The sequence below is a fragment of the Apus apus genome, chromosome 18, assembly GCF_020740795.1.
Source record: "Apus apus isolate bApuApu2 chromosome 18, bApuApu2.pri.cur, whole genome shotgun sequence".
NCBI lineage: Eukaryota > Metazoa > Chordata > Aves > Apodiformes > Apodidae > Apus > Apus apus.
Genome location: NC_067299.1, coordinates 651757 through 673129, shown reverse-complemented (window position 1 = coordinate 673129; position 21373 = coordinate 651757). Strand labels below are relative to the sequence as shown.

At 53.4% G+C, this 21373-nt stretch overlaps 1 protein-coding gene and 2 long non-coding RNA genes across 5 annotated transcripts in view; all 3 read right to left on the bottom strand.

Moving 5' to 3' along the window:
* The window catches only part of MNT (MAX network transcriptional repressor), a 30484-nt gene extending 17104 nt beyond the window's left edge, over positions 1-13380 (bottom strand). For both annotated transcript variants that reach the window (XM_051635636.1, XM_051635637.1), the window contains exons 1-2: positions 13210-13380; positions 1794-2364 (exon numbers count right to left, since the gene is read on the bottom strand). In XM_051635636.1, the coding sequence (XP_051491596.1) occupies positions 1794-2364; positions 13210-13282 (644 nt within the window). In that variant the 5' untranslated portion in view covers positions 13283-13380. The remainder of the gene's footprint in view (positions 1-1793; positions 2365-13209) is intronic.
* A 2829-nt stretch (positions 13381-16209) lies between these two features.
* The window catches only part of LOC127392103 (uncharacterized), a 35090-nt gene continuing 29926 nt past the window's right edge, over positions 16210-21373 (bottom strand). For both annotated transcript variants that reach the window (XR_007891188.1, XR_007891189.1), the window contains one exon: positions 16210-16912. This is a non-coding gene — a long non-coding RNA (uncharacterized LOC127392103). The remainder of the gene's footprint in view (positions 16913-21373) is intronic.
* LOC127392104 (uncharacterized) lies at positions 17192-20718 on the bottom strand. Its single transcript, XR_007891190.1, has 2 exons — positions 20500-20718; positions 17192-19856 (listed from the first exon to the last, which is right to left on the bottom strand). It is a non-coding gene; the product is annotated as an uncharacterized LOC127392104 (long non-coding RNA).

The following is a 21373-nucleotide window of genomic DNA, read 5'->3' as shown; positions in this document are numbered from 1 at the left end:
TATCTTCCACACGCTAAGCAAAGTAATTATGTGCCTTTGGCTGAAAATACACTGGCACTGAGGTGAGCACTTCAGGAGGTACATTAATATTTAATAAATATTCAGGTATTTAAAAACAAATATTTGACTTTTCCCATGAAACATTTACAAGCTGAAAAAGACATCTTCTCTGTGCTCATGTGTGAAGGAGTAATTCTGGGGAGCCAAGGAGCATGCACCTCAGGGTAACCCACCAAAATGCACTTCAGGAAGCCTTTGCAGCTCAGCACACAGGTACTTCCTGCAGTTCCTATGCCAAGAGCTCCAGAAATCCTGCAGGGTAAAATGCCTTGACTCCAGCATAGCCCCAGAGGTGATGCTGCCCTCTGGACTGGCACATCAGCTCTCCCAACTTCCCAGGAGCAAAGATCAGTCTGACAGTCCAAGAGGCTGCTGCTCCAATAGCAAATCCCCTGCAGCCTTTGCTGGCACCCCCTGCCATGGGAAACCCCCTCCCTCCCACTGGAACCCCACACAGCAACATCAGTGACAGGTTCACCTGATTAAAGCACAAATACACTTACCCTTTCTGCAGCTGAGCATTTTATAGACAAGCTCTAAAGATCATAATCTATCTTAGAGGAATTATATTGGCACTTTACAAAGGCCATTATCTTTACAAATTCTTATCTATGTTTCTGTCACTGTTTCCTTCTATGCATTTTGGGATCTCAACATCCCAGAGGACACAATGAACCATTTTTTTTGTCCACTACATCTTACATCTCCTCCTGCTCCCACAAGATGACACTGAATTACCACTCCTGGCATGGAGGCCGTGCAGAGAGAAGGTCAGTACCAACTCACAGCCCCATGCTCCTGCTCCTCTCCCAGCAGGGTTACAGAGCTTCTGCTTTACAGCTCAGAGCAAACGCCATAAGGACCAGGGGACCTGCCACGTCCTGACCTTCTGATGCATCCAAACACTGAGCTCCATCCAGGAGGGACCAAAAGGCAAGGCCAGATTTTGACCTGGCCAAAACGTTCTTCCCAAGCAGGTCACTGGCCCAGCAATGACTGCATTTTGCCTATTTCTTCTGTCAGAGCTTGAAGGGAACAATTTGTTCTCCCCGTTCACAAGAAATAACGCCAGCCTACGTGTTAGGATACTGTGCCCTGGAAACAACCACCTAAGGAGAAGAGAGTCTCCACCAGCCAAAGTCCTTAAGAACAAGTTAGACAAACACTAACCTGGAGCAACATCAGTCACAAGTCCTGTCCGAGGGTGGGTACAGATTAAACAGCCTTTAGTCCCTTCCAGCTGCAGGAGTTTTGAACAAGCAGGACGCCCTTGGCACTTACAGCACTAAGAAACTGAAACAGCAGCTAAGGCGATATCTGTCCTGGGAAATAAAGCCTCCCAGATCACATTCCAGTTTTCAAGAAAGTTCCTGCAAGCAACACCGCTGCATGACTTCCCTGACCAGTGCAAGCAGAAATCTTTTGCCAAACATAATACCAGATGCCACCTGAGCTCAGACAGGCAGTGCTGGGCCTTGTTTCCTAAGAGAGTTCTGGCTTGGAAAAAGAAATCCTTACACAGAATCCTACAGTGTGTAGTCAGGGAAGGTAAAATAAAAAACACCAAGCTAGGAAACCCTGCTATCAAAAAAACACATCCAAACATCCACGGATCTTGGGATTTCTGGTCTGACAACTCTTTGCAAAAGCAGTAGCTGCTCCAAGTCAATGCAGCTTTCAGCATCGTTTTTGTCTGGTCCCTCTCGAAGCCTCCCCACACAAGGTGCACTCACCCTCCAGGTCTCTTCTTCTGCTCATTTGGTTTCGTGTCTTCTGCTGGAGCCAGCTTCAGAGCACTGAGCTGCGGGGGTGCTCCTGGGTGCTGCAGGGGCTGGTGGGGCTGGATGGGCTGCTGAACCACATGGTGCTGGGAGATGGCCAGGACGGGCGCTGCGTAATGCTGGAGCTGCTTCGGGCTGCCCGACGGGGGGGTGGCAGCCTTCCCGTCCGGCAGCAGCGGGCCTGGCGGCCTCTGGATGACAGGGGCCACCGAAGAGGCTTCCTTGGTGACACCAGGAGTGCTTAGGAGGGGCTGGTGGCGAGGGGCGAGTGGCGGGGACAGGGCGGTCTGGGCTGCTTGCTGCGGGGGACTGGTGACCACAGGGATGGGGATGACAGAAATGGGGGCTGGCAGGGGCGGGGGCGGCGGGGGCGCGGGGGCCGGGGGTGAGGTGGGCAGCAGCAGCTCTCCGCGGGGCTCCTCGGGGGCAGCCGCGCTGCTGGCCCGCGGCACGCTGGCCTTGCCAGCCTTCTTCTGCTCCTGCTCCCTCTCCAGCCGGAGCTTCTCGTGCTTCTCATTCTCCTCTAGAAGAGAAGGGAGACACCCACAGTCACTAATGGTGCTGTCCCCACATTCCCCACCCGCAGGCTGTAACCGGGCTGGTGACCAACTGCCCGCATTTCTGAGAGGGCAGTGAGGGCCCTTGGGGGTCCCAGCCACCACAGGACCCGTGCCTGAGATCCACCCCGTGTCCCCACCTGCTGCACCTTCCACTCCTCACCCTCTCACTCCAGCACACACTGAACACAAACCCCGTCCTGCCACCACATTCAGCCCTTCGGACCAAGCCACGGAGGCAGCTCCTGGCTCCTCTGCTGTTTGCAACCCTGACGTCTCCAGGGACACCACAACTGCAGCAGCAGACGAAAAGCAACGCACCATCCATCCACCCTGCTCCCCCATTCCCCACGTGGAGATGAATGGCCTGACCCAGCCACTTCCTACTCCGATGAACAAGACTGAAAGACCTTCAAGAGCTGCAACTCGACTGCTGACAATGAGCTTGTGCCCACTCCTGGGAGGGATCTGGTGTAGGTGCAGCATCAGTCCCTGCTTGCCCTCACCCAAGCTCGCAGGGATGGACTCAGCACCCCGAGTGATGCTTCTGCAGTACCTTCCCAAAGCTTTCCACGCTCATGTTCACATGTGAACACATCACTGTGCTCTACAGAAATCAACCCACAACAAAACAGGTTCAGGTCTCCCTTTTCTGTTTCTAAATTGGCAAAGAGCTACCAAGCACATTATCAAGGAGTGGCCCTGGCCCTGTGACAGCCCCAGGACAATGCTGCTGGTCACTCCCAGGGAGGTGAGGACAAACCCGGGGAACAGCATCTCAAAAAAAATAATATGTGCACTTCAGGATCACCTCCTAAACTACAGCCAGCATGAGAGAGCCAGGGAATCCTGGTGAGCAAGGTGTCCCAAGCTCCCAGTTCTCCCAGCATTGACCCAGGACACCCGACAGCCCAGAGACAAAGAGCAGCCCCAGGACTGCAGCTGGTCATAACCAACCACCAGGCAGGGCAGAGCAGGGTTCTGAGGTTAAAATCCCCTGTTTTGTACTATCAAGCATAAATCTTAGCTCAATAGACTTTAAACTGATACACACCTGTTAGGGCACTTCTGTACTGCCGTGGGTTTTATTTAAGCTCTTAAACTTGTGTGTATGTTCCTGTATGTTTTTAGAACACCAGACAAAGTAAATGAAATCTGTGTGGCCTGACTAGCAAAACAAACCTTATTAAATGTGATCCAGGTCTCCAGCTTTAATTGTGTGAACATGGCACAAATGAATTTATTTATACAAGTCCCGTGGCGCCAGTGGCCCCAGCATCTAGACATCTCACAGCCTCTATCAAATACCTCCAAGCACACTGTCCATGAAGCTCAGTGCATTCCATTCCTGACAGCCTCCAAGGAGCTGCAACAAAAAATGGTGCACCAGCAGCATGCTTCCAGCTACAGCTTCTCCATGGTAATACTCAATTATTTGAAAAATAAACCTATACTTCATCAAGCAAAGGATCACAGAAATGATGCATACTCTCTTAGAATCAGGTAACTCAGAGGAAGCTCTAAGAAAATCCCAAAAGAGCCTGCCCACAGGGGAAGCTTCAGCTTGACCTAAATGCTGAAGTTGAACTGTGTATGTAGGAAATTTGGTAGAAAAGCATGTATACTGCAACCCTCCAACCCCTGATTACCTTAAAGAAGCAGCTGTATTAAGTACAAGTGAAACAAGGGGAAAAGGGCCCCCTGGCAATGCAACCTCACCAGCTGTGGAGCTGCCCCAGCAGCCCTGCTGCTTGGACTCTGAGGGGTGTCATGCAAAAGCAACAGAGCAATAAAGGGAACAAAACTTTCATTGCTGATTCTGAATGACCTTTGGAGCATGTGACCACACAGCATCACTGTCCCTGATTCACAGGCAACGTGATTTCCTGACATCCCTTCAGCCCAGAAGTTCTGCAGCAAACACCAAGTTTCATCCAACCTCCATTAAGGCATTTTTGGCCCAACTCTGCTCACTGGTTGGCAACTTCAAACCTTCTGAACCTCAGCAACCCCAGTTCAGCTCCCAGCTGCAGCAACAGCCAGAACACACACAGCTTATGAGACCAGGAACGGGGGCAAGCACCCAGCTGACAGCCTGAACGCCCTCCAGCTCCTGCATGAGGAGATGGATTGAGCTCCAGTGCCAGGCCTGCATCTCCAGACTCCAACTTGCACCACTTGGGAAGGCACCATGTGAATTTCAGTGTTCTGGAAGGATTTCACATCCAGAGAGTGCTTCTCCCATGGTTGCCTGAGACTCAAATCCAACATTTTTATTCAACTCCTTGTAGCACCAAGTAGGAGGGTAAGTGAGCTCTAGACTGCTAACTGTGAGGCTGCTTAATCAGAAGCTCAGAGTCTGAATGCAGTATTTCTCTACTCTGAAATGTTTTGAGAAAATATAATTATCAACATTTCTTTAAAGGGTGAAGTAAAGCAGGGCAGAGCAGCAACCTCCCCAGCAGGAATCCCCTGACGCAAACACCACAAACATGAGCTACTGATGACACCAGCCAGGTTCAACTGAACAACGTTAATAACTAATAAATAAAAGCCCTTTGTCTGCAATTCTTTTGCTCCACTTTGCTGCTTGGTTGGCAGCCAGAGCCAACACGATGGCCCTGGCACGGGACGCACGAGGAAACCCAGCCCTGCCGACCTGCTGACTAATGCAGCTCCCTACGTGCTGGGCCGCGCGGCCCGGCTGAGGGAGCAGCGTCCTGGGACCCACCCGGCAGACAGGGCCCGGCTTCCAGCCCCAGGAAACCACCGGGCTGGAGAGGGCTGCAGCAGGGCAGGCAGCAGGGAGAAGCTCCTGGCACTGCTGCAGGTCTGGTGGGGACAGCAGAACCTGCCTCTGCAGAACCCAGGCCCGCGCCGGCTCCTGGCACACGCGTGGTGACAGTGGAGGGTCCAGCAGGGAGACCTGCAGCCCAGCACTGCTTCCCAGACACTGCTTCCCAGACACTGCTTCCCAGGACACCAGCAGGAAACTGCAGTGAAATTCCCACAAGTAATCCTCATTCACCAGGGAAGCAAGAGAACAGGAAAGTAAGGTTACAAGCGTGCGTTACTGATCAGAAATATTTATGTAAATGTCTCTGTGAAGCAGGTGCAGCCCTCGGGCTGCTGACAAGCTGCCAACAAGGCCTTTGGTGTTGCAAATCTTGAGCTCCCTTGAGCTAAAGAATTTATTTCAAGGATTTTTTTTTTAATCCAAAATCCCACACCAATGAGACACTGTCCTGTGTCTGACCCACTCACTGCCAAAAAGGAACCGAGCTATTGACCCCTCAGCCAGTGAGAGGACTGAAGAGTCCGTGAGCCCCTTGCTCCTGCACACACACCACCAGGACACAAACACTTCCATCGAGCCATGAAGATCTGTCTCCTGCTCACTTTGAACTCACACCTTGCAAACAATTTAAAGACATGCTTTAAAAAGCCCCCTAGAGCTCTTTGTTGTTCCATATGAAGTAAGTTCACCCGCTTTTCTTCAACAGAGAGAAATAAAAGTGATTTCCACTCATTCCTGACACTCTCATCAAGGGACTGAGGACTGTGTCAAGGGAGTGAACCAGCCCTGTGAACCCCTGGGGGTCTGACCCATCGCTGAGGCATGAGGGGAGAGGGACCCTCACCCTGCCTGCCCCAAGGGCCATGTCATGAGAGCAGGGGACCTCAGCTCCCTGGCCAAGCCACGGAGGCCACGCAGCACAAAGGAGGACAACAGCAACAGCAGCAGGACCAAACAGCAAATCTTGTCAGAGGAGGACACAGAAACAGGGTCAGCGTTCCTGACCACTGGACTGGTGCTATTTTAGGGCCCTGATGGTCCAGGAATACACAGTGCCAGGCACTCTTAACTTTGTTACCTAATAATCTGCCGGGTTTAAATTTATCTCCTCCCTTCTGCCTGCCCTGAAAATGCCACCCCAGTGCACTGGGGTGCTGCAGCCAGAGCAGCCACCCTACAGGCTGAGCCACTCGTGTCCCCGGCAGCAGCCAGGGCTCCCCGACCTCCTGCCCCAGTCCTGCTGCAACAGCAGGCAGTGAGCAGCCTTCAAGGAATGTTAATGCCCTTTTAATGCTCCTACTTTGTAGTAGGGGCACTATCAGTACTCAGAATTTATCAACAGCGTGTGCCTTTGCATAATCAAGCACCTCTCCTTGCATATGCTTAAAGGTCCTTCCCCCACACAGAGGGAACACCACTGAACTCCATGAACCATCAGGCACTGGCAGTTCGGTGGTGCAAGCTTCTGAATAGTCTGAATTGTTTCTCTGCATCATTCAGTGCTTCCAGGAGCTCATTCTGTTCACCATGAACCAGTACAGACCCAGAGAAGAGTGCCCTGAATTTCACTCACACCAGTTCTTCAGCAGTATCACCCCCAGGAGTCACTCCTGATTCATTCCAGGGAAGTGCTGGGGACAGAAGGAGTCTCCAGAGGTTTTCCATGTCTGAGGCTGTCCTGGCCACACTCAGGGAGGGAGATCACCACGTGGAGAGGAAGGGCAGGCTCGAGTCTGAAGGTTGGTTTCGGTTTCTGCAGGTCCTGAACTCCAGATGGGAGAACCAGGCCAGGGAGATAAGAACAGAGTCAGCAGTTCTGGAAAGCAGCAGTGCCCAGCCTGAGCCAGCTCTGAGCCATGGCTGAGGCTGCCAACACAAGGGGCTGTGACAGCAATTGGCTGCTGGTGCCTCCAGGTGTCTGAAACAAGCTGGAAAACTGGGACCCCTTTGAAATGGTGACCCCTCTCTCTGAGCCCCTCTGCTGACAATGGCACAGCACAAGCCTGACTCTTCTCTCCCACCCCATACTCCCTCTGCTGAGCTGTCCTCACTGGCACACCACACTTATCATACCTTATCTGCAGACAACATCACCATTCACTATTAATAACAAAAATACCTGAATCTCCACTCTCTCAGGCAGAGCATGATGACACATCCACGTCACAGCTGCAAAATTCAAGGAAAATCAGCCTTCATATGAACTACCCCTCCTTAGCACCAACCAATACTGACCACTGATTGTAGCATGATGAGCTTATCTGTAACTCTCAGAAATCAGTGACAGTGACGTCAGTATCCAAAGCTGAAATAAATTCAAGAAATAACAAGAAGATACTCTTGCCTGATAAAATCTAGGGTGCAAACATGCTTTATTCCTACTTTATGGAGAGAGGTGGCTTACGAGGCAGTGTGTCCCTTCAACAAAACCACTGTGGCTCCTGGAACACAGAAAGGAAGGCTGGAAAGACCTTCAAAAACTCATGTCGTTCATTTCCCAAGCCCCAAAGAAGAACCAACCATAACTAAACAATACCTGGCAGACATTTCTCAAAGCAACAGCTTCTCAAATCTCCACAGATGATTTACATTGTGCTTTAATTTGCTATTCCAGTGCTTAACTGAAACCCTGATCCAACTCCAGATTGTCATTTTAGCTGCATTTTAGTTACAACCAACTTTTAGCAGACAGAAGAAAGAAATAAAGGGCCAGGGTTTAGCAGTACTACAAAGGAAAAGAAAACAGATTGAGACTGCTGAAAGCATGAAACCATCACAGCCTTGTACACACCCAGACCACCCCAGTGCCTCAAGCTGGAAAGGTGCTGTGGTCTCTACGGCAGCACCACAGCTTGGCAGGCTGGACTGACGGAGACTCATGTTGCACTTCATGAGGAATTCAGGATAAAGTGCAGAAAAGCACTAGCTCTGACAAGCAGATTGGGCACCAGCAGCATGCGACCAACCACTGGTTGCTCCACTGCCTGAGGAGCTCCACCTGGGCACAGCCACAGAGCTGCTCCCACGTGGGAGGCTGTCCTGATGCTCCTCCATTGGGCACTGGCAGGTTTAAGAAACTGGGAGACAAAGTCAGGTGCTCTGATGAGCTGGTACTTGTAAGGTGAACAGTTCTGTGTCGCAGCTTGGAGCGAAAAGCAGCACTGAAGACTGGCAGGATCCTGCCCTACCTGCTCCAACACAGGAGGATGCTGCTGCCCCCCTGGCCCTGGGACCATGGGACACCCCAGGGGCTGCAGAAACTCAGGGAACAGTGATGCTGGTCAGAAAAGAATGGCAAACATGAGCTGACTTATTAAACCGTATTATAAACAAACCAGGTACTCTTACAACAAAAAGCCCAGACTCTAGATGTGCCCACAGCAGACACCAAGACCCCACCACTGGCAGGCAGGTCTCAGACCATCGGTCTGCAAACTTCTGGGAGTCAGACAACACACTGCCTGTATTTTACAAACACCAGGAGCTGAAGCAAGACAGGTTAAGTGACTTCATGTCACACACTGAGTCATGGCAAAACCGGATCTGTGGGTTAATTACCAGCCTGTTAGGTAAGAGTATTTGATGGACACCAGTTCATGTCCCTCAGTCCCCATAAGAACACCAGTCCACTGCTGCACCTTCATCCCAGGGGCTGTTTCCACAGGTCGTTCACACTGGTCAGCTCTCTTCTCAAGGCAATTAATAGAAGTGCAGAGCCAGCATGCCACCAGTATCCTGAGAAGAAGAGCAGCTCTGGAGCCAGCTACATCCTCCTCCCATACACAGTGCAGCATCATTGTGATCTTGCCCACCTTCACAGCAAAAACCTGGAACCTACAGCATCTTCTGCCCACAATCCAGCCATGGACTACACGTGTGCTTCTCATCAAACACACCTGGTATGGTCTTTTCTTGCATGGCTTCCTGCAGGTGGGCAAGAGCTCAAGCTGTATCACACCTAAAACTGCAGCATGTCCTGGCTAGCACCATCCTGCCATTTGGCCACTGCAGTGTTAAACAGGGAGAACAAAGCTAATCAAAACCAGAGTGACGAACTTGCTTGAATGCTTCAGGCTCTCAGGTGGCAGCAGATTTTCCAGAGAGAGATACCTGCTCTGCACAACTGTCTGACACCACCCAAACCATCACCTGCTCTATGTGAGGTGCTGCTGATGGCTGAGGATGTGGTCACATGCATCCAGAGATGCTCAGGACCTGTCTGCACCTCAGGCTGGCCAGAACACCACTCAGCTCTGGCCTGAAAGCCCTACGTGGTTTCTGGAGATGTGTCTCAACATCACACTTACTGCTTGATATCGATCCCCTGCAATTATGTGTGCACAAAATAGCAGCTAGAGGAGATGGGAAAGGTCAGGGCTAGGGCTACTGCTTGGTCACCATCCTTGCTGTCAATATCCAAAGAAATGAAAGGCTATGAACATAACTGAGCAGCACCAAGCAAAGCAGAGAGTGCAAGCTGAGTGGGTCATAAGCTACTATCTATGGGAAAAACACTAATTAAACAAACATTGATTACTTGCAATTATAAATACACTTGTTTTCTTACATCATGAAACATTCTTGGATTAACCTAAATTCAAAGAAATCAGCCCCTCTCTCATCCAAGTCAAACATCTCTGGAGTTTGCAAATGACAGAAAAAGGATCTCAAGTTTGTGGGTTTGTGCAAGTGTAGACATAGACCTTTATGTACATGGGAGCCACTTATTTACAGAAAAAGGGTTCTCAGCAGCAACACTATGAAGGATGAAAGGGCAGATGTGGATGAGACAAGAGCACTTCAAAATCCTGACTCCCAAAACAACTGGGAATGCTGAAGTATGTAGCCAACATGGTGAATGTCCAGGGTGTGTCTGTGTTGTTTGCACTCCCACAGCATCAATATTACAATAAATGCACAACATCAACTATCCCACTCACCTCCCCCAAATCTCTTGCTTTTTTCCCCCATAAATTAATGAGAACCAAATAAAATAATTGCTATGATCATCACTTACACAACACTTGTCATCAGGAAGGAGAATGGGTCTGCTGGGCCTACAAACCAGAGCCTGGATGAGGAGCCAAACCACTCACGTTTCATTTTCGTTACATCTCAGCACATCTGCAGAGACCCATCCTCATCAGTCAGAAACTCCTTCGGTGCAGCAAAACCAGGCATCAAACCACGGGTGCCACGAGCACATGAGCAAAGGAGCCTCCAAAACCCAGCTGAGTCAGTGAGAGCAGAATGTTTATGCTGTGGAAGTGTCATCAAGTGTGAGGATTCTACAGATGTAAAAATCACTAGATGCATCTGGGTAGTTTGTTTAATTAATAAGCACAGAATTCCCTCCAACTTAGTCTGATAATCACAGTTCCTTTGCTCCCAGTTTACTTGGGAGATAACCAACCACTTGTGCTGCGTCCTTCAAACTCCAGCAAGTGCTCCACAAAGCCTGAACTCTGCTGTAGTAAGGACTGGCACAGCTCAAGGATCCCACCGCACCAGCGTCTCCTTTGTCCCCGAGCTCCCAACCACAACTGCACCACACTCTACTGAGCTGCTGCTCTGGCACCACCCTGCTTCCTGCAGCACATCACCTCACTTCAGGTCTGCCCACTGAGCTCTCCCAGCAGCTCTACCCTGCATTACACCCCAAAGCCTGAGATTACCCAGGCTGCCCCCTGGTAACTACCAACCTCAACAAAGCTGCTGGCCTGACCTCCTGGTGAGTCCAGGGAGAACTCTCTCCAAAACCTTTCTGGTTTTCCCTACTATCAGTTTTACTCCTCATAAAGACAGGAGGATGGAGGTCTGGCTGACTGGAAGACTTTTCCTCCTCTACTCCCTGGTTTGAAAAAGCAACAGTCCAAGTATTTTTGGTATGTCACCATCTGGCTGCTGGGAAGGCCTGGACACCAGCTGGGCAGGCCCATGGGGAAGAAGGGCAGATCACACTCCCCACACATTAGAGGGGGCTCCCAGCAGGATCCCATCCTGCTCTCCCACCCGATGCCCAGCACCCTGCGGCACCTCCCTCAGCTTTTGACTCAGCAACCTTAAACCACTTTTATTTTAGATTTTCTAATGCTGTTCCCAAATTTAATTGATTTAAAGGCCAGACTAGACCCCCAGAGCTACACAGTGTAACTGTGGGTGTAATGCAGACCCTAAAGCTCATTTGAAGACACATTTGAAGTGGGAGGAGAGGAAGAAGGCGGCGAGGGAAGGAAGCCAACCTAGAATGCTTTATTGTTGCCCACAGAGCCTTTCCCAGCTGTTTCTCTGCTTGTGCTCTCCCCTGACATCTTCCTGTTACCCAAAGTTCAGGCCACGAGCTCCTCCCTCTCATGCCACACATCTTCCTGGTGCTCAGGACTTCCCTGAAGGAGCCACGTTTGCACTGACGCTGCTGCTCCACCAGCCAGCTCAGCCCCAACATGTCTTTTGCAGCAGAAACAGTCAAGGGTGGGCTTGACAGCAGCACATGGTGCTGTGCAGCCCCCCAGGCAGCTCCCACCTGGGCTGGGCTTTGGTAAGAAACGCCACCCTGGGCAACCCCGTGTGCTGCTCCTGGCAACCAAAAAGCCCCCAATTCCTGTTGGGTTTTGGTGCACTGCTCTGCCCGTGCCTTGCTTAGGAATAACGCCTGCCCTCAGAGGTCGTCCAGCAGGATGCAGCCGGGCCACTCCTGCCACTCCTGCCTTGCAGCCAACACTTCTTCCCACGGATCCCACATCCTCACTTGTTGCATCCATTTACAAAACGATCTCATCATGCAGCGTAGCTGGATAGTAATTAAAATATTTTCCAGCAGCAGAAGATATAATAAACAATCCTGCTCAATACCAGTTCTGCAGCGTTTGACCTCTGCTGTACCCGGGGCACGCTCACCACTCGTGAGCCCCAGAGCTGCAAAAACGAACAGCCCCGGAGCACGGCTGAGGAGACAGGCGTCGGAATTGTCACAACAGGCACAGGGAGCTCCCGTCACCGCCCTGGGGGCTGCGGGGAGCTCCGACACCCACCCTGCGGGGACAGCCCCGCCCCGCCGGGTGCCCGTGCCAAGCGGGGCCGACGGGACCACCGCGGTCCCGAACCGCAGGTTTCTGCCCCCGTCTGGGACGACTCTGGCCCCTGCGGGTCTGGCGCTGCCTCCTCCATCACATCCCGCTCTCCCGCATGACTCATCACCCGCACAAAGGGGCCGCAGCTCCCGCCCGGCGCGGACACGCCGCGGGTCCCCCCGCGCTGCCGCAGATGCCCACGCGTGTGTCTGAGCTGCTGCCGCACCACGGCCACACCACCGCGACCCGGCGGCGGGAGCAGGGGCGGCTCCGCGGCCAGGGCACGCCGGGCCAGGGCGCTGCGGTGCGGCCCCGGGGGAGCCGGGCCCGCAGGGGCGGCGGGACCCGCAGCGCCGGGGCCGGGGGAAGAGGGGCCGGGCGGGCAGCGCCGGGGGCGCCGCGGCGGGCGGGACGGGGCAGCCGCGACCCCCGGCGGGAACCCCCGGGCGCGGGGCGGGCGGGGGGGGGGGGGCTCGGCGGGGAGGGGGGCGCGCGGGCGGGGCTCCCCGCGCGCACGTGGTGGGGGGCGGGGCCTGCGGCGTCACGCGGCGCCGCCCCGCCCCCGCCCCGCCCGCGCACGGGGACACGCAGCGCGCCCGCGGGAGGGGCGGGGGCGGCCGGAGCCCCCGGCGCGGCCCGGGCAGCGGGTCCCGGGGGTGCGGGGCCGCCCCGCCCGCAGGGAGCGCCCGCCGGGCCCTCCCCCCTCCCGCCCCGCCCCGCGCCCTGTCACCTCCCCGCGCCCGCCGCCGCTTCCCCCGCCGCCGCCCCTGGCCGGGCCCCCCCAGCAGCGCCTGGCACCGGCACCGCCGCGCTCCCGCCCGCCCCAGCGCCCGCTCCCCGGGGAGCTGCCGGCGCGACGCCGTCCCCGCTCCCGTCCCCGCGCCGCCCCAGCCGGCCGCGGGCTGTCAGGCGGCGGCCCCGGCGCGGCGCGACCGGCCCCTTACCACGTGCGGTCTGCTGCTGCTGCGCCTGCCACTCCAGGAACCGCGCCGCCTCCAGCAGCGTCTCGATGCTCATGGCGCGGGTCCCGGCCGCCGCCGCCGCCTCCCCGGTGCGCGGGCCCGGCCCCGGCGCCGCGCCGCCCCGCGGCTCGCCCCGACGGCAGCAGCGCTGGCGACAAGATGGCGGGCGGCAACAGAAACACAACAGGCGGGCGCTGGCGCGGCCCCGCTACTACGCGGCGGGCGGCGCTAAGACGCGGTGCGGATCAGGCGGCGCCGCCCGGACGGGACGGGGCGGGACGGGACGCGGCGGCGGGCCCGGCGCCAGGCGCGGGGGGCCCCGCAGCCCTTCCTGCCGCGCGGGGCGGCCGCCAACGCCGGTTGTCCCCGGGGCGGGCGCGGAGCGCGGGAGGGAGGCGAGCGCGGCGGGGGCCGGGCCGGCGGGGCAGCGCTCCGGCCGCCGGGAGCTGCGGGCGGCCCTCCCCCCGCAGTGCGCTGGCGGCCCATGACAAGATGTCAGCGCGGCGCGGGCCAATGGGCGCGGAGCACAACACGGCGTGGAGCGACTCCACATGGGCGCCCCGCGCCGCCGCCGCGCGCCTTAAGGGGCCCCGCCCGGCCCGGCCCCCCCCGCGCGGCCCCGGCCTGGCGGCTCCCGCGGGCGCGCGCCTGGCGGAGCCCCGCACGGCCCCGCACAGCCCGGCCCCGCACGGCCCGGCCCCGCACAGCCCGGCCCGGGCACCGGGACGCGCGGGTTCCGGAGCGTGCACAGACACGCGTGCGCGGCCCGCGGCGCCGGAGGCGGGGGCTGTCTGCGTGTGCTCTGCACCTCCAGCCCGGTGCGTTTCCCCAGGTACCCGAAAATCAAGACAGGAACATTATTTTTAAATGCCCGTCCCGCGTGGCCCGGGCTGGCCCCGGTGCGCGGCTCGCTCCGCCTGCAACGCGGCAGCTGCAGCGAACCCAAGTTTCAGCAGCCTGGGGGCTGGGCAGAGTCTTTCTCGCGGCAGATTTTTTCCCCCGGTTCTGGGCTGGTTTAGCAGAGCCCCTCCCGCGCTGCCCCAGAGCCCCAGCCCCGCGGGATGGGGTGGCGGTGCCGGCGGGACGAGCTGAGCCCCAAAGCAAAGGACGAGGCAGCCTTTGGAAAGTGGCCACAGGCAGGCATCAGGTGTAGTCCTTCCTCTTCTGGAAATACCTCACCGTGGAGCTGGAAGTGCTGCCTACTGTTAACATTTTCCTTTGTAAGGCCCATTTTTCAGTAGCCTACAAAACTAAATTAAATTTCTATTATCCACACTGAAATTTTCTGTGCTATGTACCTGTCTCTGACTTGGTGTTTTGGGCTGGGGATACTGACATCAAAGAAACTGATTAGACAAGGTAATTCTCCTTGTAGGGATGGGATTGAAAAAAAATATATGTATATATTCTTGTGAGAGCTTTTGTTGTATTTTAAGAAATAAAGGAATGTACAGACTAAAATCTCCCACCCCAGCCAGGCAGGGCGAGGTCTCATCTTGCTCCCGCAGCGTGTGGCTGGCTGCTGGCCATGCTCCCTGCACACTCATCAGATCTCTCTGCACATGGAAGCACTCATTTCCTCCTGGGCTTTCCCATCAGCTCATCCCTGTGTTACCTGAATGCCTCACAACTTCAACACGTCACCGCTCACAAGTGGAAGACGTGGAAAGGTGTCTGTGAAAGCCTGGTGGAGGAAACTTCCCTGGTACCATCAGGTGGTCATTGCCAATGCATGAACCTGCTTCATTTTCCAAGGAATTTCCCAACTGCTCTTCAGCCATCTGTCCTCTTCCTGCTAGCCACCTCAACCCACTCCTCACAACTTCTCTAATAAAAGAGAGTTTTAAGCACATTCAGAAGGACATTCAGTCCTTCATCACCCAGCCCTGATTCTCCAGAGCAGAGGTCCAGGCTATGCACTGCACCCCAAACGAGGCCTGTGCACCAACAGTCTGACCACTTATGTGTCATACAACATGTGTCCTCAAGGAGCTCAGTAAAAGCTACTCCAGGGGACACCTGATCTGGCATTTCCTAAGTCCTTCCCTTTGTAATTTGGACATATTCAGAGATATCTTGCATGTGTTGTGTAGGTTTGCCCATGTGACATCCAAAAGTCTGGTTTGAGCATGGCAGAGGAGCCAAGGATCGAATGGCACCAGCAAAGCAGAGCTGAGGAACAGCAGCAGAGCTCTGGGGAGGGCAGCCTGCAGCTCCTGCTGCTCCTGCTGAGCGTGGTACAGTCTGCCAGAGTTCAGGTGTCACACGGGTCACCACGGCACTCCAGAGAGCAGGCATTTGGACATGGAGATATCACAACAGGAAGGGGACTTAGCCCGTCTGCCTGGCAGGAGCGGGGCGTGAAATCCTCAGCTGGGACTGACACTTGTCACAGTTGAGGTTGATTCTTTCTCCAACCACCTCTCTTGTCTTTCATCCCACGAACCACAGGGGTTTGCAGAGTGCTCTTCTTAGATGGTCCCAGTTTTCTGATGGGTTTGCTGTGCTGCCATCACACTTGCTTTACAAACTGTGCCTCTTAACCACAGCCCTGGCGCCCGTGACCCCTGCCTGTGGCTGCCCAGCCAGGGCCCCGCGGGGCTGCAGACACTTGCTTTGTAGCAGGTGAAGTAAAACAACTAAAGCAACAAAAATGAGTCACTAGAGGAACCTTACTGACGACACAAAAGCCCACACAAAAGCCAGTGGTCTAAAGGAGTACACTTTTAGCACACAGCTTTTAGAAGAAGCATTTTCAGATGTGTTTGAATAGGTTAGTCCTGTGCTGGGTTAACACTTCAGTAGGAGGCAAAACTTTCCTTCTGCCTGTCTGGTAACGTCTTTTCCAAGACTCTAATCTCCAGGGACAGTTGTTTGTTCTGAAACCTTGAGCTCTGTGGGCTCTCGACTGCTAAGCTAGCTCCCAATTTTGGCAGCTGAAAATATAAAACATTGCCATTAAGCATTCATATCAGAGTGATGTTTCCTGGTTAAATTCATTTATTATGAGTTTTTGGACCCAACCAATGCAGCAGCTTGGGAACACATCCAAAATCCATCTGTGCATTCATCTACCTCTGGAGGATTATACTAAGATTTTCGCTGAATCATTTGCCCCTGTTACTAGGGACAGCAGTAAAGCAGAACACTTAAATTATTTGGGTTGACTTTGTGAATACTTGGAGGAGTTTTTAAAACTTTGCGTTTGTGCGGGAAGTACAAAGAGGTCCAAGGTCTCCCCGGTTACGCCCCAGGCGCCTGAAGAGCAGGGCTGGGCTCTCCAGCCCGCACACGGACCTGGTCGCTGAGGACACGCAGCAGCAGAGCAGGGACGCAGCCCGCCCGGCCTCCTGGGCTCTGCTCGGGGCTGCCCTTCCTGGTGCGGGCTGCTCCGGCAGCCCCGCGGGCCGGGACCGAGCACCCGGCACCAGCCGGCCCGGGAGAAGCAGCAGCTCCGGCCGTGCTGGCTGCGGAGCCGGCGGGTTCCTGGGGCAGCCCCGGGCTGTCCTGGCGCTGCTCCGGGGGTCGGGAGGGCTCCGCAGTTTCCATCTGGGGTTTGGAGCGTTTCAGTCAAATCCTTTGACTAATCTTTTTTTTTTTTTCTTCTTCTCCAAACATTAGATGAGATTTTAAAGTTTGTGTTTCCTTGACAAGCACGTTGAGGTTCAAAGGTGTGTCTTTTTACCTGTTTGGAAGGAATGCCAAGGGCATTTTAACTTGGGATCTGTTTTATTTCCTGTGCAGTCAGTCCTGTCGATAACGTGGGATGATATTCAGAAGGTACAAACATTAATCTCTACTATATTTGGGCTGTAGTAAGTTTAGAATCGGTAGAGTTGAGATGAATGAAATTTCTCCCATACACTGTGAGTGATGAATTTGGATATTATCTTACACATGAAGCTGGGTTGTGAAAAGCACGTTGAAGTGTTTTGCATAGTACAACAAATGCCAACTCCTACTGTACTCAGTAAAACACAAATGTATTTATTTTCATAGGGTTATTGATGGCATCATGTAAAGTTTGAATGGTTTTAGATTTATTTAGGTATAGTTATGAACATGATATTCATATATTGATAGTGCAGGGAAAACGAGCTACAGTTACAGATCCCATTCGCTTTCCTTATATTCACCCTTCCTATAAAAAGGAGAGAAAAAAGAAGAAGACCTGCAAGGAGATGAAAAATTGACATTTTGAGGATGACGCTCTCTTGCAATGCCACCAATTCACTAAATGCCTAAAACACCTACAATCCTAAACATCATGTTCTTTCTTAGGGATGTGATGGATGTCTAGAAAAACCCAACCTCAGCTGTGCAAATTTGGAAGAATAACTGCACCACTGCTTAGGTCTGGACAATCCCCTCCTTCCTGTTACTCAGATTATTTCCTCCCCGCCCGGGCAGCAAAACAGCTCCTCCAGACACAGAACCAGCCTCAGCATTTTTGGGCCATGGAGATAAAGTCAGCTTGGGCTTTCCGGCAACATTCATCACTGAGCTGTTCCCCCCGTTCGGAAACGGCTCCCATCGATCTCCTGGCGGGAGGGGACTGGAGCAGGAGGTGGCTGCAGCTCCCCGGAGCAGCTGGTGGGTGTTTCCACCCCTGCTCCAGCCCGGAGCAGCAGTCGGGAGCAGCCTGATCTCCACATCTCCCCGGCCCGGTGGTGAGCAGCCCCAGCAGTGTCCCCTGGGCATGCATCAGTGACCTGTTTTCCTATTATTTTCTCATCAGCAAGGAGCTTAGATGGAATATTGCTTCCTGGTTGTGCCTGTTGGTAGCAAAACCAATCCCTAAATGGGAGCTTTTTTGCTAGCAAGGTAAACAGTTAATCCACGCCAAAATTTTTAGTATTTAATTTTAAATATAGTTGGTTGTAGAGCACCTTGGGTAATGTAAGCTCATTAAATGTCTTTTAGAAGTCCAGCTGTATCACTTTCTAAAGTTATGTAATTTTCATCACTCATACTATTTATAAAAGTTTATAAAAGTTCAAATAAAACTAAGATGAGCAACTTGGGTCCCTGGTGCTGTTGCCACATGCTCACACTCACACCAGGCTGGATCACCAGGGCAGTATCAGACAAGGTGATGTGGATTTCTCAGGTGACACAAACCCTGTGAGCCAGGGACTCGTCCCGGTGGCTCCTGCTGGGGCCAGAGCTGCTTCCCGAGCCCCAGATCATCAATGCCCATCATCCCTCTCCCCAGCTCGGGCACCACGACTCAGGTCCCAGCACAGGTGAGTTTGCTTTGTGCTGCTCTGAATAAACAACTTTTCACTTTGGGCCTCTGAATAATCCTTCTGCAGTCGGTGGGAATAGCTGACTGCCTGAAGTTTTATAGTCTGCTTAAATACTTTGTTGCTCAGGGCCCAAATTATCACTGAACGTAAATGATTAGATGAGTATTTATTCTCCTTTTCAGGCTGCACACTGAATAAGAAATTAAACCAACTGTACTCACATGAAAGCAGGAGTTTATAGAAATATTTTCATTTTGAAATTCAAGTATTGAATGCAGAAAAACCCACAAGGGTGAAAATAATTAGTGCTCTTTCCTGACTGAACCATTCTGACTTTCTCTGTAATCCTTATATTTATGGGTTTAATGGTGAATAAATTCTTACTGTAAATATTTAATCATGAAGTGGTTAGGCAGGAGGTGTGTGATGAATGGGTCTCACACTGATCTGCAGACAGGGCTGAAAACCTGCCTGTTCCTCCCGCAGCAGCGCCCGACACCCGCCCTCGGGCAGCGCCGGGAAGTGCTGCCGCTGGATTCACAAGGTCTTGGATACTCTCCAGATTCCTCCTGGTTTTACCCAGTAACCTCCATACTGGTCCAGTAACTTTGGCATGAGACAGAGACAGCCTGTATTACACTAAGGTGTATCTTCCAAAAAACACCTAGTTGCCATCTGGAGATACCATCAGCAGGAGCCAGCACTTCCACCGGTCCGTGGCTGTTCCCACCTCCCACTCAGCCTCCTTGCAGCTTTCTCTGCAACCTGAAGGAACTGACCAGTACCTGGTCCCTCCTCCCAGAAAACTGCTTATATTTTGTAATACCATCATCTTCCAGTGTTCTGGGTGAGCCAAACAGACAGTATAAAAGCATGAGAGGTAGCTTTTCTTCACTCTCCATTTTCCAGTCACTCTTGTGGACCTCAAAGCACTGTACAACATGTTAGTGTCAACTACAGCACAGAACAAAACAAAGCAATACAACACAACACGTGGCAGATGTTTGGAGTAAGAGAGACTGGTTCAGAGAAACTGAACCAAAAAGTAGTTCTGGCATTCAGAAATAATTATTGGGCTCCCAGTGTTCACACTCTGTGTTGGCTTTTTGGGGCACGCTGCTAAATCCTGTGGTCTTTCCTTGTGCAACCTGAGCATGAACTTCTGCTGGGCTCTGTGCTGAAACAGTCAACATTGTCTTTGCAGATTGCTAAACGGGTAAAATCCTGGCCTGTTGTCTGGATTTGTTGGTAAATAGTGGGGGGGAAAGGTCCATCCAAAGTTCATAGGCTACAAGCTAAGGTCTCCCGGGCTTGGGGAGCAAATAGCCAGCTCAGAGATGGGCACTGAACACATCTCCCCATCCTGCTGCAAACCATTGGCTGTGGAAAAATGGAATTACACCATTTCATCCATGAAACACACAGAGAAATCAAGGTATTCTCCACTGACAACCGGATCTGCCGACCCTACCTTGCTTCAAGTCACCTCTTCGCTGCATTAAAATTGTCCCCAGCAAAAGGACCGCGGAGCAGAAGCTGCGCAGCGAGCCCGGCCGCTCTGCAGCCCTGAGGAAAAGTTTAACACCCGCTCGCCTCCTGTGCCCTGGGAAGGTGCAGGACTGCAGAGACCGGCACCCGGGGGTCCGGGGGGTCTCGTTCTGCCGCGGGGGCACCGAGCCCCGGTCCCGCCCGCGCCGCGCACCCGCAGTACCGGCAGCCGCCGCAAGAGGGACCCCCGGCCCCGCCGCTGCCCCGGCCCGGCCCCATCGCGGCCCGTCGGTTCCGCCGGGACCCCCGGGACCCCCGGGACCCCGGGCTGGGGGTGGCAGTAACCACAGGGCTCAGCCGCGGCTGCGGCAGCGCCTGGCTCGCTCAGCCCCCGGGCTGGGGGTCGCAGAGCTCTCCCGACACGCCCGTCACTGACCCGGCCGGCAGGCAGCGCTCAGCTTCGCGATCCAACGCTGAAGAGCGAGGAGCACAGCAAAATAAAGGTTTGCTGTTGTTCTCTATTTCAAAGTCATACCTCAGCACCGTTGCGCTCTAATACCATTTCAGTGCTGCAGGCAGGACTGGCAGTCAACAATCCCTGTCAATAACCCGCCTCGGGGGCGGCCCCAGGACCTCCTGGCGCCAGGACAACGCGCCCCGGGCAGAGGCTGCAGCGGCGCCCGCAGCGCGCGGGTCCCTGAGCGGGTCGGTATTTGGGGTCAAGCATCTGAGGGGTGGAAGCTGGTGTGTTTAGGTGAGATTATTGCAGTGCTGCTGAACACAGGCGTTTGGACCTGCTCAGAGCAGGGCTTCTCAGACACCAGGCTCCTCTCCAGCGAGGCTGTGACCTCTGAGGGACACAGAAACTGGCCTAGAGAAAACGGGAGGAGAAATATTTGCTGCTCCCTGCAAGTTCATTTAAATTGAGGACTCAGCAAAAGAACACTTAATAGATGTTTCTTGCTTTTGATGATTTAACCAAAGCTGACCCAGCACTAGAGGACAATCAACACATTCTGCCCGGTTTGCTGCAGTCAGGAAAGATGCAAAATATTGAAATTAAAATCAAGTTGTTAAAGAAATTACATACCTATCATTGATGCCCGCACATGACTTAAACCCATAGAGAAGTATATTAAGCTCTCCAGAGACAAAGTCTCTGCACAATGACAGTACAAACACCCAGTTAAACAGCTTATGTGTCAACACACTATTTAATTTTAAAATACATTCTAAAATAGACATGTGTGAAAATAGAAGGTTTTGAATGACAGAAGCCAATTCCACTTGACAAAAGTTCTGAGAAAGGTTTTAGATTTATGATCTACACCTGCACAGTTCAGGGAACAATTTTTCCTTTCTGCCTGTAAGTTCTCATGCTTGTACTGAACAGTTCTACATAATATTAT